Genomic DNA, 15,143 nt, shown 5'->3' on the forward strand with positions numbered 1-15,143 from the left:
TCCACTGGACAGCTGGACAGCAAAGCTTTCCGACCCAATTCCAAGGCTGGGCGGGTTACCTGGGGAGCCTTTGGGAGGAGTCCGAAACCGTTGAAGCAGGACTCCTTCCAGCCATTTTGTGATGTAACGGGAGTTTCTCTCACGACGTTTCCAAGAGATGAACATCGTTCCAGATGGTTGGGATCTCCCACGGATCTCTCCGGCGCACAAAACAGCACACGGAGCCGGAGGATGACAGATGGACTATGTATTTGCTTTAGCGCGTATGTCAAGAGGTGATGTGTGTTATGACATGGGACGTTTCTTTTTTTGGAGTCGCATGCAAACCAAACTTGGTGCTGCGGCAGAAGGGCTGGCACTATTCCCACACGACGGCAGCCGTCCAGCAGTCGGACCTATAGGGAGAAGACGCGGCGAGCACGAGCAAGAGAGAGGCCACCCGCCATTCGCGTTCGTGAAGGAAGCTGTTCGCCATAAAGTACCGGGCAGGGATTGGCGGCAGGCTTTGGAGCTCGACTTGAGGCTCAACTGACTCGCGGGGTGGTGGGCGGATGCAGGCCAAAACGTCGACAACCTGCTTGAGAGGGTGGCGCATAAACAACCCCTGCATGGACACCCCGGGACACTTGCAACGCCAAGCCGCCCCGACTCTGCCCCCTTTCCCCATCGCTGCCCGTAAAAGGCAAACCTTATTGTCTGTTAGTATGTGCGTGCATAGTAGGGGACCGCTCAGCTCGGCCGAATTCTCTCGTCTGCTCTGTTCTGCCCTACCGCTGAAATGAGATAGGGACCAGGAACAAGTCAGATGCAGCGGACGAGCTAGCCATGGCTTGGGCGAGCTTAAGTGCGGATCAATGTAACCTCTTACCCCAGCTAGTCGCCGTGGCAGATGCAGAACCGGTGCCGCGCTCGTTCAACAGCAGCACCGCCCCGGCCAAACATCGGATTGTGTGGCCGGCAAACTCCGGGCGGGTTCTGAGAACTCGGACTATGCCACCTTGCTATCTTCTTGTCCGAGACCCAGGAGAGAGAGAGAGGAATTGTCAATTGAGAAGAGTCGGCCGCAGCGAAGGTTGTGAATCATAACGGGGTCACAGCAAGGAAACGTGATAGAGTCACGCAGTGTTTGGTTTGGTTGCAGAGGGCGCCCGGGTTGGCCTGGCCCCGGACCTTTGCGAAAGCGTCCACATGCAGATTTGTAAATATTACCTCTTGCAGTCATTGATACCGGGAGTTCGGCTTACAAGCAATTGCCAGCGTCGCATTGCAGGTACTTTTTTGGCCTGTCACCTCAGCACCGAGGCTGCACCTTGGGCGGGCACATGCACATTTTTCCGACAGCAACTCGAGAACAAACACAAATTATGTTATGTACCTCTGTTACGAGGTTTCAGGGCAGTGTCATGGAAGACACAGTCCCTCCCAAAACGGGTACATGCCAAACATCCCACCCACAGTTGGCATTTGTTCGGATCCAATCTCGCGCGTCCTTCGCGCCCAGGCTCTATTGGTTACCGCCAAATGCAGCTTTCTCTTCTGACAGGTGGCTTGCTTGGCCAATCCCACGAAGCAGTCCGTCCATCCGAACTTAAGCCATCGTGGCAGTCACCGACACCCAGGCACCAAAAGGTGCGTTCTGTTCTAGACCACCCACGGCTGTTCCTCAATCGAAGAACCCAAAAAGGGCGCTCGCGACACCAAGCGTCAGAGTGTCAGCTAACCAGCTGATCTTGGACGGAGCCTCTACAGGCTCCTTGTAGCCCATCTGACGCCAGTTCTCCCCAAAGGCCTTTTCCGGGGACCCCGCGAGTACCGGTTTCTCCAACCCCAGCTGGGCTGCCAATATCTCGCCCATGTACTTCATTTTCGACTCGGTCACTGTAGACTCTTTGAGGCGACGCTTATTGCTCACGGACAACTCGGCAGCCACACTGGTGGTGTCCTGAGCACCAAGGCCCATGTCCTCCAGGCGAGCCCAGGGGTTATCCGCCTTGGACGAACCCGAGACAGGCGAATTGAGGTTAATGTCTACCCGGCAGCTGATGACGCCGGAATCCGCTTTCTCCCCTGTCCCCTCTCCCAGCTCCGTCACCCGCGGGTAGACCTCGATCTCAGCGACCTGCCGCGGTTGTCGAAAGTACTTGCTGTCAACCCATAGCCCGAGACCGGGCCGGTGTGTGACTTTCCCCAGGTCCCGAACACCGTATACGCGGTGGAGGAATTCGATGGCCGCATTCGCCAACGCCTTTTCCGCATCATCTTCATCCCGGAGCTTGGACAACGTAGGCGACGTAGTGTCTAGAACGGGCCACAACGCCAAGTGGCCAGGTCCTCTGTACACAGCTCTCCTATGCGTCGAGAACATGACGTCCGGTTCCAGCATCGCGTCCTCTCTTGTCGTGTGCCGAGGAATATGGAGCTCGTGCTGGAGATCCGACCTGACCTTATCCTCATCTTTGGCGTGGGGGACGCGATAAGAAGGCCCAGGTTGAAAGGCCAACATCGATAGTGCTGGAGTCTCTCGCACTACAGATGGGGCGTCCTGTCCGGTCGCCGCCGGTGGCGGGTGGCGACGATACAGAATGTGAAGACGTAATATGCGGTGGAGAGCATTGATGCGTATGGGAGTCAATATACCGGACTCAGCGGTCGGAATATTGATCTGCAAAGAACGCATTTGGTTCGAGGATCTGGTCGTTTGGAGTGTTGCAATGTTGGAATGTCGGGGAAGGTAAGTAAGTAGTCAAGACCAAAGTCCGTGCACCCCACCCATCCAGTTGGGTTGCCAGTTGGTTCAAGGTATTGGTTTCCCATGCACCAACACCAGAAGGCATCCAAGGCATCCAAGGCATCCAAGGCATCGGCGTATGTGGCGTAGATCCCAGTCAGACCGCTTCTCGCACCGTGGGACCTGCCAGCTACACCGTGGATAAGTTGACATTGTATGGCAAGGCTAGGAACCCATACGCGACCATCGAGGATGTGGCGAAAGCCGATCTTGGAGTTCGGATGTCCATCAATTGCTGCAGCCAGATGGACATGACAAAAGCCAATGCTGAAGTCACTCACAAAGAAACGTCCGTAAGAAACCCTCCCAAAACTTATGCATCGAAGTTCTTCAGCCATGTGGCAGTATGTCTCTAGTCATAGTTAGCGGCATCAATGCGAACGCGAAAAAGCCAGAAACGTGATTTGACCATGCAGTGAAATCAGCGAAGAGACGCCTCTCCGCAGCTCGCCAGATGTTTTCATAGTCTACCTACTAATACACATCTACTGCTCGCCGGACCATCGCCTCATGTTCTATGTTCCGATAATCTACAAAATTACGCGCTCTCCCGCTGCTTGCTCAGTCGTCATCCTCGTCTTCGTTTTCCGTGAAGTACTCAAAGTCCCGAGGCGGCTGGGCCTCCTCGTCGCCCTCCTGGTCCTCATCCACAGCCGTCAGGACGCCAGCGGCAGCGGCAGCTCCGCCGGCGCCGCCGGGCGTGACCGGAGGGTTGACGCCGAAGGACTGGAGCAGTCGGTTCTCCAGCTCGGTGCGGGCCTGTCGGTTGCCGCCAGCACCGCCTGCGTTGGGCACCGGCGCCTTGTCGGTAGAAACCTTCTTGAGCTTCTCCTCTATCAGGAACTTGTCATGGCCTGGATCTAAATCGTGGAGAAGGATGGGCCCCCCCGTGGGCTGTGGTATTGTTAGTTCCCGAAACTTCTCATACACGGCAACTGCATAGGGGGCATGATGGCTACTTACCAACGGGCCTGGTCGGACAAGCTTGACCGGCCAGTAACGACCCTTGATGGGACTGATGTACTTGAGCTGAGCGGGAAGAACTCGAGTCATGTTGTCGATGTCATAGCCAGGCTTCTTCTTTGAATCGGCAGGAGGGGTCGATGTCTCCTTGTCGCCCACAACCGCCTCTTCGTCCTTCTTGGCGTCTTCGGGCTTCTTAGCATCGTCAACATCCATCTTCTCGGTGGTGGGCTTGGCAGGCGGGTCAATGTCCATGCTCTCGCGACGCTGGGCGCGCTCCTTCTTCTGCGCGCGACGCTTGGCTTGAGCAGTGGTGGAAAGAATAGCCGTAGCAATCAACGCAGGGCCCTCCTCCGTCTTGACCTCCTGCTCCGGCGGGTAGTCGAACAGACTCGGCTTGGTGGAACAGTGAAACTTAGTGTCAATGATATCCAGCTCGTGGTCGAGTGCGATGATGGAGGTGGGCGTGAAGGCCAAGGACAAGAAGTGGGTGAAGGGGAACCAGTACCAGTACTGGGTGAAGACGGCCATGCCGACGATGCCCGCCATGTTGAGGTTGCCGGTCTGGGTCTGCAGGCCGATGGTGCAGTTCCGTCCTCCAGCATCAATGATTCCGAGAGCCAGAGCGGCGCCGAATTTGGTCATGGCATCCTCGTGCCTGTCACCCACAACCTTCTTGAGCGTCTTGCGGATGGTGGCAGCCTTGGGGTTCATGACCTCGTTCTGCTGCATCATGATCATGGAGAGAGCAATAAGGGCACCTTGACGAACAAAGTCTGTCGGGTCCTTCATCATAGGCTCGAGAAGGTCGATCGCCTCGTCCAGACCGGTGCCCGCACACGAGATACCCAGAGCCATGGCGGAACCATATCGAACGTGAGGGTTGTACGACTCAGACAGGAGCTCCACCATACGAGGAACGCTGCCAGGCTTCCTGAAGAGAATGAAACCCAAACTCATGACGGCTATGCGTCGCACGTCATCGTTGACATCACTGACGGCGATGTGCAGCAACTTGCGGATAGCCTTGTTGCTCCCTGTGCCACAGTACGCCATCGCCACGGTCATGATACCGCCGTATCGCAAAGTTGGGTCGGGGTCGTTGAGGAGACCCTCAATCATGACGTCTGCCTGTTCCTGGCGGCCGTACATTATGAGGGCCATACCAAGGGCCAGACCCCGCACACTCTTCTCGTGTGTAGTCTCATGCGCGTATGTGACCATGTCCTCCAAAGCCTTGACATTGCCCGTACCCAGCATGATCAAGCCCATGGACAGACCAACCGCTTCACCGTTCAGAGCCGAGTCGGCAAACAGAACGGTTTTGAGGTTGTCGAAAATCTCCTCGTTGCCGGTAGCCATACCAGCAATTCCGAGACCCAGAGCACCACCATGCTGAATGACTTCCTCCTCGGCGGCGGTGAACTGCGTCTTAAGGTAGTCCAAGGCATCGGCGCCGTGGTTGGCGTGGATCAGACCATAGGCATACAGGGCGCCACCCTGACTATAGAGCGATCCGCCGCTGATACCACCTGCACCTCGGGGCAAGTAAGGCTCGAGGAGTTTCCTAGACTGAGAGAGGTTTCCGCGGTGGATGACACCGAGGGCCGCCGTAGCCGTGAACTTGGACCAGTTCACGGCCTTGCCGAGCCAGTCCAGGTTGTCGCGGAAGAACTTGTCGTTGGTGGTACCTTGGTTCATAAAAGCATTGCAGAAGGTGACTGCGGTGTGGAAAATCGAGTTGCGACCTTCGAGACTGTCTCGGACCTTGTTGAGAATACTCAGGTCTGTGTGGTTGTTACGATAGAGGAACTCGACATTAAGCTTAATAGTCTTAGTACCATCCAGGATAGACCGGAGGTTGTTGAGCACCTTGGCCTTCTTCTTGTCGGCCATTTCAATAAGCTCATCCTTAGTGGCTACCATGGGCTCGAGTATCGTGGCATCACTATCCGTCTTAGAGAATTCGGTGTCGCCAAAGGGCAAAGTCGCAATTACCTTGGCAAGGAACTCTTGTGTGCCATTGTCGTACAGATCGAAGGCAAATTGATACACGATGGCGATGGAGTGAGGCGTGTCCTCCTTCATCAAGTGGTTGATAACAGTTTCGGCTTGCTCATGCTTGTTCAGATAGACGATGCACTTGGCGATAGAGAAGTAATCGGGGTCCTTGGCCCTGCCGCTGGTAAGAATATCCAGAACCAATTGCAAAATGTCATCCCGGAAAGCACGCTCTTGAACGATGTCCAGGCAGATGGTAAGGCAATAGTCCATCAATTCCTCGGCGGGGCCGAGAGTCTCTTCGTCGGCCGCCTTGCCCTTGGACTTCTTGTGGTCCGAGTCGGCGCGCTGAATCACTTTGCTGACGACATCTAAGCGTTTAGCTTCGACAGCGATACCAACAACTTGCTTGTAGCGACCTTCCTTCAAGCAGCTCTCGTAGAGACGTTCGATGACGGCATCGATTGCACGTCTTGTGTTGAGCTCGTTCTGCGACAGGGCGATCGAGGAGGAGCGGTGCTGCTTCTTGGGCGGCTCGAACGAGGGCTCGAGGATGGTGTTGTCGGTCGAGGCACGGGACAGGAGAGACTTGGAAGGAAGGGTGGACTGGGAGAAGGGAGTGGTTGGCGAGATGAGGGCGGAGGCGTTGTTACCGTCGTTGGCTCCGCTGAAGGCAGTCGCCAAGGCAGGCAAAGATTTGTCCTCATTGTCCTTTTGGGAAAGAACCGTGTGGTTTTCGTTCTTGGCGGCGATGTAATGGTCGACGCATTTGGAGATGATGGTCTCCTCGAACTCGCCGGGCGTATCTAGCTTGAAGAGATCGCCGGCAGCCAAGGCGAAGAACATGCTTTCATCGTAGGCTTGCAGGTGGTAGTAGACCTTGGAAAGGACAAGAGCAGCTAGCTTGCGCTCAGGGAAAGAGTCGTCCTCGTACAGGGCCTCACTAGAAGCAGAAGGTATGGTCAGTAATGGATAGTGGTGGACAAGGCAGGGACCGTTGGATCAATTACATTTGGCCGAGGGCACCGGCAACTTCGGTCCAAACGGTATCGATGTCATCGTTCAAAGTCTGGAGGGCGAAGACCTTGAGCTCAGGCTCCTCGTCGGCGAGGAAGCCCAGCACTCCGGTGGCAGTCACGAGGCCTGGCATCTTGAGAAGCCTCGATTACGGCTTGCGAAACCCGCGCGAAGGAGGGTTGGGGGGGTTCGAGAAGCCTTGGGCGATGAAGGTATTATGGCGTGTAGAGGGAGGGCAAAATCAGAATCCGGATTGCTGCTCGACGTGCCACTGCCTTCCAGAGGAATGATGCTTGTGGTTTTTTGGGGGCAGAGATAGATGGCTGACGTCGCCAATGTTGTGGAGGTGAAGCGCAAAGTGTGGTCAAGGACGAGGCAAATGAACACCAAACACATGGGTGTGATTGATTGCGCCAAAGCCTCAGCCAGCAGCGGTACACGTCAGGAACAGCTCTGCCTTGCCGATGGTCCGAGCTTGTCTCACAGAGCTGCAAGTACCTTTCTGAGAGGGGTGGCGTTAGGAAAAAACGACCCTCGCTGCGAACACCCCCATAGCTTGGCTTAGGTCAGCAGTCCGGAGACCCGGCAAATCAATGCGCCGCTCAGAATTCTGGGGATCATCTACTTTGAGTCTGAAAGAAATGTACAGCCAAACCATCCAGTGTCAATCCCAATCTCAACCCACAGTCACACCTGCAGCCATTTCTACAAGCGACTAGCAGACATAGTACCCCACGGGATATGTAGTTGACAGGCTGACTTTTTTAGCGCAGCCTTTAAGAGTAGCGACAAAGCTGTGTTGAGGCCCAAAGTAAAAACCTGGGCAGCAAAAGTGTCGATCCAGACAGAAACCGGGGCTGGCAGTATGCATATACATACATACAGGAGAGTGCTGAGTGCGTCCTTCGCTTTTGACGCGATGTCGGGCCGCGCAGGAACCGAAATTGCCAAGTAGCTCAAGCTCTCCCACTAAGTACGTTACCGAGAAATTAACGACAGCAACCCCAAGTGCCAGATGAATGCTCTGCGACGGGTGTGCAATAATCATCTTCTACGATAGGCGATGTCAACTGCCGATAGCGCGATTGCAATACGACATATCGACAGATATACTCCGTCCGTACAGCTGTTGGTTATGTCATGTCATTGACCCTGGGCTGTTGGGGAGCTTTGTCATTGGTCTCTCTCGGGGCCAGACCTACACTGCTATATCGGGTGGGCTGGATGGGCCACGACAAGATGGATGTTTAGCAGCAGTAGCAGCAGTAGCAGGGGCAGTAGTGGTCGTGGTAGTACATAGACCGACATAGTCTGTACCTGTGATATCGTTGGCAGCTGAGGGAATAGATAGGAGGGAGAGACACGAACCCCAGACCAGACCGTCTCTCCCCGTCTTTCCCCCCTTGTGTCTCCTCCCCGTCGTCAATTGGATTTGACCCAGCATCTTCTTGTTCAACCACACACGCGAGCGCGACGGAGTCCGGGAAGAGAGTGACGGAAGAAAAGGAAAAAAAAAGTCAGCCTTGTCCATCGGAATCCATGGACATCCACCAAGATTTGGCAATCTGAACCAACAACCCCCGGCCCTGCCCCTCCCTCATGCCTCTCTGATCAGAGCCGATGGGGAAGGACTTGAGGCTGATGATTGCCTAATTGTGGGTAAGAAATTGAAACACCCTCAACGGCACCCACCCTGGCACTTTGGCCCTGGACAGCCCAATCAGCCAGCCGGCCTCCAACCTCGAATTGATTCGCGAACATTGCCATCAGATAACTAGCACCGTCCCTAAGCTTGCAGCAAACCAGCATCCGTCAGCAGCAGCCAACAGCCAGTAACCCGTCCGGACCAGGCCAGAGCAAAACAGCCAGACCATCAGACGGACAGAAGAGAGACAGAAAAAAGAAGAGAGACGGAGCAAGATTATACAAGAAACGATACTGCAAAGCATCTGTGAGAGTGAGCGAGCCGCAAGACGCACCACGCCGCCCAACCTGGGGATTCCGTTTGCATATACTACACCACCCAATATTCCAAGACACACGTTAGCCTTTTTATTTTAATTTTTTATTCCTCGCTCTCTTCTACCTACTTATCTCCGCTGCCTTTCCCTCTGCACCTCTGTCGCCCAGGGTTTTATAAGCGCCTTTCATCTTTTCGCTGGCATCAATTGCTACTTGCGCATCATTCCCAATCCCACCAGGACCCTGCCCATTGCGCCCGACGCGATTTTTCCCAACGGCAGAGAGCGCGCACGACCCGAAACGTCGTATCCTCCTCCCCGAGAGGCTGGAACGTGCAGCAAGAGCAACCATTCACGATCACCGGCGCAAACTAACCTAGCGGGCAGAATCACGACAGGCAGCAGCGACAACCCTCCTGATTCCCCGGTCGCCAAAGTTTCGCCATCCTCTGCGCAACGAGCCGAATCGCGCGGAAAAGAGCAAGCCCATCTCTTACTGTTCTAATTAGGATATCTTATCTGATGAATTTATTTGTGGACCGGCGATAATCGCGTTGATGCAGTATCGATGACGTGGAATCTGTGAGGGATAGTGTTGCTCGTGCTAGAGAGAAGAAGAAAGAGAGCGTGGCCGCGTGGCACTCTGTCTGGACACTGCGTTCAAGTAATCGCCGGGGAACGCATCTGGCTGTCGACGAGAACCCCAGCCCTCGACGCTGCGGAAGCAAGGCTATTGCATCGATACTGCTCGAGACGACACGAGACGACACGAGACGACACGAGGCGACGACGCATCGACCCGAATCGACCCGGAAGAACGCCAGACGGGACATCAGACCACCAACATGGACCTCAATTCCATGCTGAACAAGGACAGCGCCGCAGGAGGCGCGTCGAGACAGCCTCCACCGCCTCCTGCGGCCCTGGCCAAAACCCCATCCTCATCCATGAGCGCCGCACCGCAAACGCCAATACAGCAAGGCCATCCATCCCATGGGTTCAGAGACTATGGCCATCCCATGCACGCATCGCCTGGTCCTGCCACGGTCGCATCGCCTCGAGAGTATGCCGCTATGGCGGGCCATCCGGGCCACCCACCCTCTGCCCCGTATGCATCACCGACATCCTACAACGCGCCTCCTCCCAATCCCAATGGGTACCCTGGCAGACAAGCCCCCCTCCGATCCATCCTCCCGGGGCCATGAACGACCCACGGTCTCCCGGCAGCGCGTCGGTATCCAATCCATCCCCATACCGACACACGCCGACCTCATCCTTGAGCGCTGCGAGCGGTGGGTACCCTTTTCCACAGCAGGGTCAGCCGCCGGCTAGTCCGCAGCAACGGTTCCAACAATATGGGCCAGCACACGGCGGTTATCAGCACGACCCAAGAGGCAGCTATGCATCTCAGGGAGGAGCAGCACCGGTGGGCATGCCAACACCGCAGCATGGCTCAATTTCGTATCCTCCGCCAGGCCAGCAGGTCATGCCGCAAACACCCCGGTGGGAACACCAGGAGGAAGCAATGATATGTTCCTGCAGCAGCAGCAGCAGCTACAACAACACCAGCAGCAGTTGCAGCAGGCAGAGCGGCAGATACAACAACATCGGCAGCAGCAGCAGGCACAACACCACCAGAGATCGCAATCGGTGCAATCGGCGTCAGCCCTGACACCAACTTCTGCCCATGGGCCGCACCAACCTCCATATGGGACCCCATCGGCTTATGGTCCCGCGGGTGGCTCCATGGGAAGTCCAGTAGCGACAAGTCATGGTCCTCCACACTTTGACCAACAAGGTCACTTTCAACAACAACAATCGCATCCACACCAGCGACAAACCTCACAACCAGCAACACCTTTGGCGGCGCCTTTGTCGGGCACACCAAGACAATCCGTCAGTTCCATCAACCACGGCAATTCAAATTTTGCGCAGCCGCCAAGTCCCTACCAACAAAGAACACCTTCAGGTGCTCCATTGTCTTCTTATCCTTTACATCCGCAACAGCAGCAGCAGCAGCAGCAGCAGCAACAACAACAACAACAACAACAACAATCACCTTACCATACCTCTCCTCCACCACCTCAACCCTCCACCATCCAACGCGCAGTCAGCAACAGCAGCCACACTGCACCGTACGACGCCGTCAGCGAATCACACCGACGATCACAATCCCAAACATCACGAAGCGAACGCGAAAGAAGCATCAGCATTTCGCCCAAGACCCGTGTGCCTAGTCTGCCGAGTAGCGCAGGCGAGCCCAGACCTTCATCTAAGGGTGGCGCATTCCCCGGTGCACCTCCAGAATTTTCCCACCCTCAATCTCAACCTCCTCCACCGCCATCACAACAACAAAAACTTAATCATAATCTGAGCCAAGTGCCTGCATCTGCAGCAGCCATGGAAGGCCTTCAATACCAGCAGCAGCCCCGGGAAGCCACGCCTGGCAAGCGGAAACTGGACGATCGCGACCTTCGACCTGACGAATTGGAAGCTGCCACCAATCGGCGCCCGCCGCCGCCAGGAATCAACGGCAACCACGGCAACGCGCCGTCGCACACGTCTGCCTCGACTTCTACCTCACCGCTCTTGCCCCGTCGGAAACCTACCCGCTGCGCAATCAACAACCCACCGTGCTGGGCACAGAGTTGCGTCGCACAACAGTTGAATGCCAGCCGAAACTACACTCTCCGAGCGAAAACACATGTAACCAGCTCCGCCCCGGCGACGGGTGGCCTTGTCAATGGCAATGGCCACCGCAGCGAATCGAATGTCAAATCGGAACATGCCTCCCGCCATACGTCCCCCGAAGCAACGCGTTCAGTCGGCGGTGGTACATCGGTCAAGATGGAAGATCACAACCCGCCACCGCCGCCACCTGCTGCGGAGGAAGGGTACACCTTCCGGGGACATGCATTCCCATTGGAGTGCATATCGTTGGTCAACAAGCCCATAGACTTTTTGGTCAAAGCCGTTGGCGACTTCCTCTATATGAACGTCCTCAACAACCCGGGTCTTGCCGAGATCCAAGCGCGTGGTGTTCAGTTCGAGATTGAAGCCAAGTTTGGGACCATTATTGACCGAGACACGGATGATCGCCTCGACTTCCCGCTGTCCGGCGAGTGCGTTCTATCTCCCGAGGCTAGAGTCGGGTTCCGCAGTAGCATGTCGGAGGTAAGTGATTTGTTTACTCTATGGCTTGGCGTGCCTACGAATGCCCTTTGCACCTGCTAACTTTTTATGTACAGCTTCAACACCGAACCATGAACGATTGGCTCAACAAGCAAGTCGTTGCCACCACGGACCCTCGCAACCGAAATCAACACGTACAAATACAATACAAACATAGGCGCGAGATAGACAAGTTTTACGAGCTTCATTCGTCCATGGTAGCTCGCCTACCTCACGCTGTACAAGCCCTGATGTCGCCGAAACACCCGCTGAAGGCACGAATCACGGTCGACCAGAAGACGAACGAGGTCCTGGCCAAGATCGTCAAGGCGCGTGTGGCAGATCTCAACATATATTTACCGGACTGGCCAGTTGATTGCCGTGTCAGCGTCAACCTGGAATGGGACTGGGATGGACCTCCGGAGGAGATCATTTCGAACCAGATATCGAATCGCGAGAAGCAGCCGGATCGGGAGAAGGACAGGCTCAGCTACAAACATGGCTTCTTCCAGGTCGACTTGACCCAGGTCAAGCGACAGCTAGCCGGCCGTGGGCCCGAGAAGGAACACGAGCTGGAGGTGGAACTGGATGCTGGTGTCCTCTTGGACCACGGTCGCTTGCTGCTGGACTCGGACCCCGAGAACAAGTACCAGGACATCGTCGAAATGCTCGTTAACAACGTCAGGGCCTTGGCCAGAAAATGTCCCCCAGCACAATAGCGGCTTGTACTCTGCGATACCTTAATGTACATTTGCTTTTGTTATTCAGGTTTCTAGGCGGTCAGCAATCAAGGCGGTGAAGGCGTTGCCGGCTGGCTGACCCTGAGCACCGGGATCTTCAACCAGCGCAATTTCTTGTCCATACTATTTTGCGTTTTGTACTGGCTACACAGGGTATATTGCGAATGCTTTTTATTTATTATCGGCGGTGTTTTTTCTTCACATTCGTTTGTTCGTCCCCCTGTGTTTAAGGGAGTGGCAGCGAATCCAATCAAGAGAGATATCAATGGGGCAAAGGAGCAGATGATACCATTTCCCGTATTTAGTTTTCCGGCTGTTATGGCCACTACATTGGTTTCCCCGGGGAAAATGGCGATGCACATTCTATCACTACTTCTGCGTTCCCCGTCCTCATTGCACGTGTTTCTGACTGCGTGAATCATATTGTGGCCTACCAGGCGTGGGCATGTCTGGCTGGACCGTCTAAGAAGACATGTTAATTGGCTCGGTCCCTTCTACGTAAGTAATCTACCCCTTTCGCCCTCCAGCGGCTGTGACCATAGCAACAAGCACGAGCACCGTTAGTCCTGCTTAACATTCAAGTTGGCTTTCTGCGCCTGCCCAAGCGTCGGCTGGAATTGTTCTAGCAAATGATGAATTCGGACATTACTACTCTAGAGTTTCACACGAATACATCTTGCTTCTAGCCCAAGGAAATCATTCGGGTGTATTAAGTAGATATCATATCTTAGTTGCTTGCCTAGCTAGACCTTTGGTCTGCCAGGCACATTACCATCCAACCCATTTTTGCGCTTCTTCGGTGCTGGCGATCCGTCGTTGTTGTCGCTGTTGTAGCCTTCGTCACCATTGCCGTTGTCCTGCGACAGCGGCGATGGCCCCAACGGCTGTTTTCTTTTGATGCTGGTCATGGTTGGCGGACCCGACTTTCCAACGTCGGCCAGCTCCGAGGCGCAAGCCGCCGGGTTGAGCTTGCGGACCATCTCCACGTCGCTGGCGTCGGGATCGGAGTCGTCGATCACGTCTGGTCCTTGTCCTTGTTCTTGTTGGTCGAGATCCATGTCGTCGGTCACGTCGACCACGTCGCGCTTCCGTCGTTCTTCTTCCTCCTGTTTCCACAGGTTCTGCTCCAACCGCCACTCGGCGATGTCCCAGTTCACGACGTGATTGACCAAGGCGTGCGGCCGCCGCAGCGCGTCGGGCGCGAGGTAGCGCGTCTCGCCGTCGACCTCGACGGGGATTTTGGGGTCGTCACCGCGCAGCGGCCGGACCGCGATGCGGGCGCGGAAGTCCTGGGCCTGCATGCACTTCCAGGCGCAGATGCCGGCCATCTCCATGCGGGCCAGGGCCGGGTCGACGTGCGTCAGCTGGCCCAGGTAGCGGTAGTGCGGCAGCTCCCAGTAGCGGTCGGCCTCCTCGTACTGGGGCGCGCGCGCGATGTCGAGGATGCCGGCCAGCAGCTGCTTGACCACGGCGTAGACGCGCTCGCCCGTCGCCGCGTCGCCCGCCTCGAGGTAGAAGTTGGCGTGGTACCCCCGCAGCAGCCCGTTGGCCGGCTGCAGCAAGCCCGGCTCGCGCGCGTTCCACCGCAGCACGCACACGTCCTCGAGGGCGTAGACGCGCCGGAACAGCCTCAGGAGTCTGTGCAGGCGCTGCGTGATGCGCCGGCGCCGCGCGTCGTGCGTCCGGAACCCGCCGGTGTAGTAGGCGTAGTCGAGCGCCGGGTCCAGCAGGCGGATGTCGGTGATGTAGCGGCGCTCCTCGGTCGGGTTCTTCGGGTTGTCGCGCTGCTCGCTGGTCCAGTACACGACGACCCAGTGGGCGCCGAACTCGTCCTCGACCCACAGCGGCCAGATGATGACGGGCATGCGCGAGATGCTGCACAGCCACGTGTGGAAGTCGTCGTTGCACTCGCGCTTCTTGCTGATGTCCTCGATGGCCTTCATCGTGGCCTCGGCCTTGGCCTCGTCGTTGCTCCAGAGGTCCGGCCCGTTCGCCGGCGGGTTCCACACGATTGGCTTTAATGCTGGGTGCATGCTCTCCCATAAGGCGTCGATGACCGTGTCCATGGCGGCGTGGTTGACCGGGACATTATGGGCGAGCTGCAGGTTTGCCAGCCCGTTGGAGGCTCGCGCGTGCAGTTCGCGGTTCTCCTCGAGACGCTCCTCTTCGGCGAGGTTGATGTTTTCTGTAGGTCCATCCATCTTGATGAAATCAAACCAATACTCTCCAGTGTGAGGAGAAAGATTCGTGCAACACCAAAGATGGGATAGAATATATAGATACGATCAAAGGTCACGGTAGGAACTTTCTTCAGGCAGCAAGGGGCGATTACTTGCCTTGGAAAGGGGAGGAAAAGACCGGGAATCCCTTCAAGCCTTCGTCCATGCGATGCCCACGGTCGTGCATGTTCCATCTCATTGTTTCAATGTGCGCATTTACGCCTACCTACTGGTCCTTTGCTATTGCGAGCATTGTTGGTATTGCGGTACGGACGGATCCGGC

At 56.1% G+C, this 15,143-nt stretch overlaps 4 protein-coding genes across 4 annotated transcripts; 1 reads left to right on the forward strand and 3 right to left on the reverse strand.

Annotated features, from left to right (window-relative positions):
• Positions 1 to 1,663: 1,663 nt before the first annotated feature.
• On the reverse strand, positions 1,664 to 2,677 carry PG998_010526 (uncharacterized protein; the record flags this gene model as incomplete). Its single annotated transcript, XM_066877342.1, has 1 exon — positions 1,664 to 2,677. The coding sequence occupies one exon, from the start codon at positions 2,675 to 2,677 to the stop codon at positions 1,664 to 1,666; it is 1,014 nt and encodes a 337-aa protein (XP_066726396.1).
• Positions 2,678 to 3,349: 672 nt separating this feature from the next.
• On the reverse strand, positions 3,350 to 6,956 carry PG998_010527 (26S proteasome regulatory subunit rpn2; the record flags this gene model as incomplete). The annotated part of the gene is made up of 3 exons (XM_066877343.1): positions 6,763 to 6,956; positions 3,752 to 6,695; positions 3,350 to 3,682 (listed from the first exon to the last, which is right to left on the reverse strand). Exons 1-3 carry the CDS (start codon positions 6,900 to 6,902, stop codon positions 3,350 to 3,352), a joined length of 3,417 nt encoding a protein of 1,138 aa, XP_066726397.1. The 5' UTR covers positions 6,903 to 6,956.
• Positions 6,957 to 9,575: 2,619 nt separating this feature from the next.
• Positions 9,576 to 12,620, forward strand: PG998_010528 (mRNA-capping enzyme subunit beta; the record flags this gene model as incomplete). The annotated part of the gene is made up of 4 exons (XM_066877344.1): positions 9,576 to 9,838; positions 9,904 to 10,233; positions 10,371 to 11,904; positions 11,979 to 12,620. The coding sequence occupies 4 exons, from the start codon at positions 9,576 to 9,578 to the stop codon at positions 12,618 to 12,620; spliced, it is 2,769 nt and encodes a 922-aa protein (XP_066726398.1).
• A 764-nt stretch (positions 12,621 to 13,384) lies between these two features.
• Positions 13,385 to 14,842, reverse strand: PG998_010529 (uncharacterized protein; the record flags this gene model as incomplete). Its single annotated transcript, XM_066877345.1, has 1 exon — positions 13,385 to 14,842. The coding sequence occupies one exon, from the start codon at positions 14,840 to 14,842 to the stop codon at positions 13,385 to 13,387; it is 1,458 nt and encodes a 485-aa protein (XP_066726399.1).
• Between the last annotated feature and the right edge of the window lie 301 nt (positions 14,843 to 15,143).

Source organism: Apiospora kogelbergensis (assembly GCF_038363985.1).
Source record: "Apiospora kogelbergensis strain CBS 113332 chromosome Unknown utg000007l_segment0_segment0, whole genome shotgun sequence".
Taxonomy (NCBI): Eukaryota; Fungi; Ascomycota; class Sordariomycetes; order Amphisphaeriales; family Apiosporaceae; genus Apiospora; species Apiospora kogelbergensis.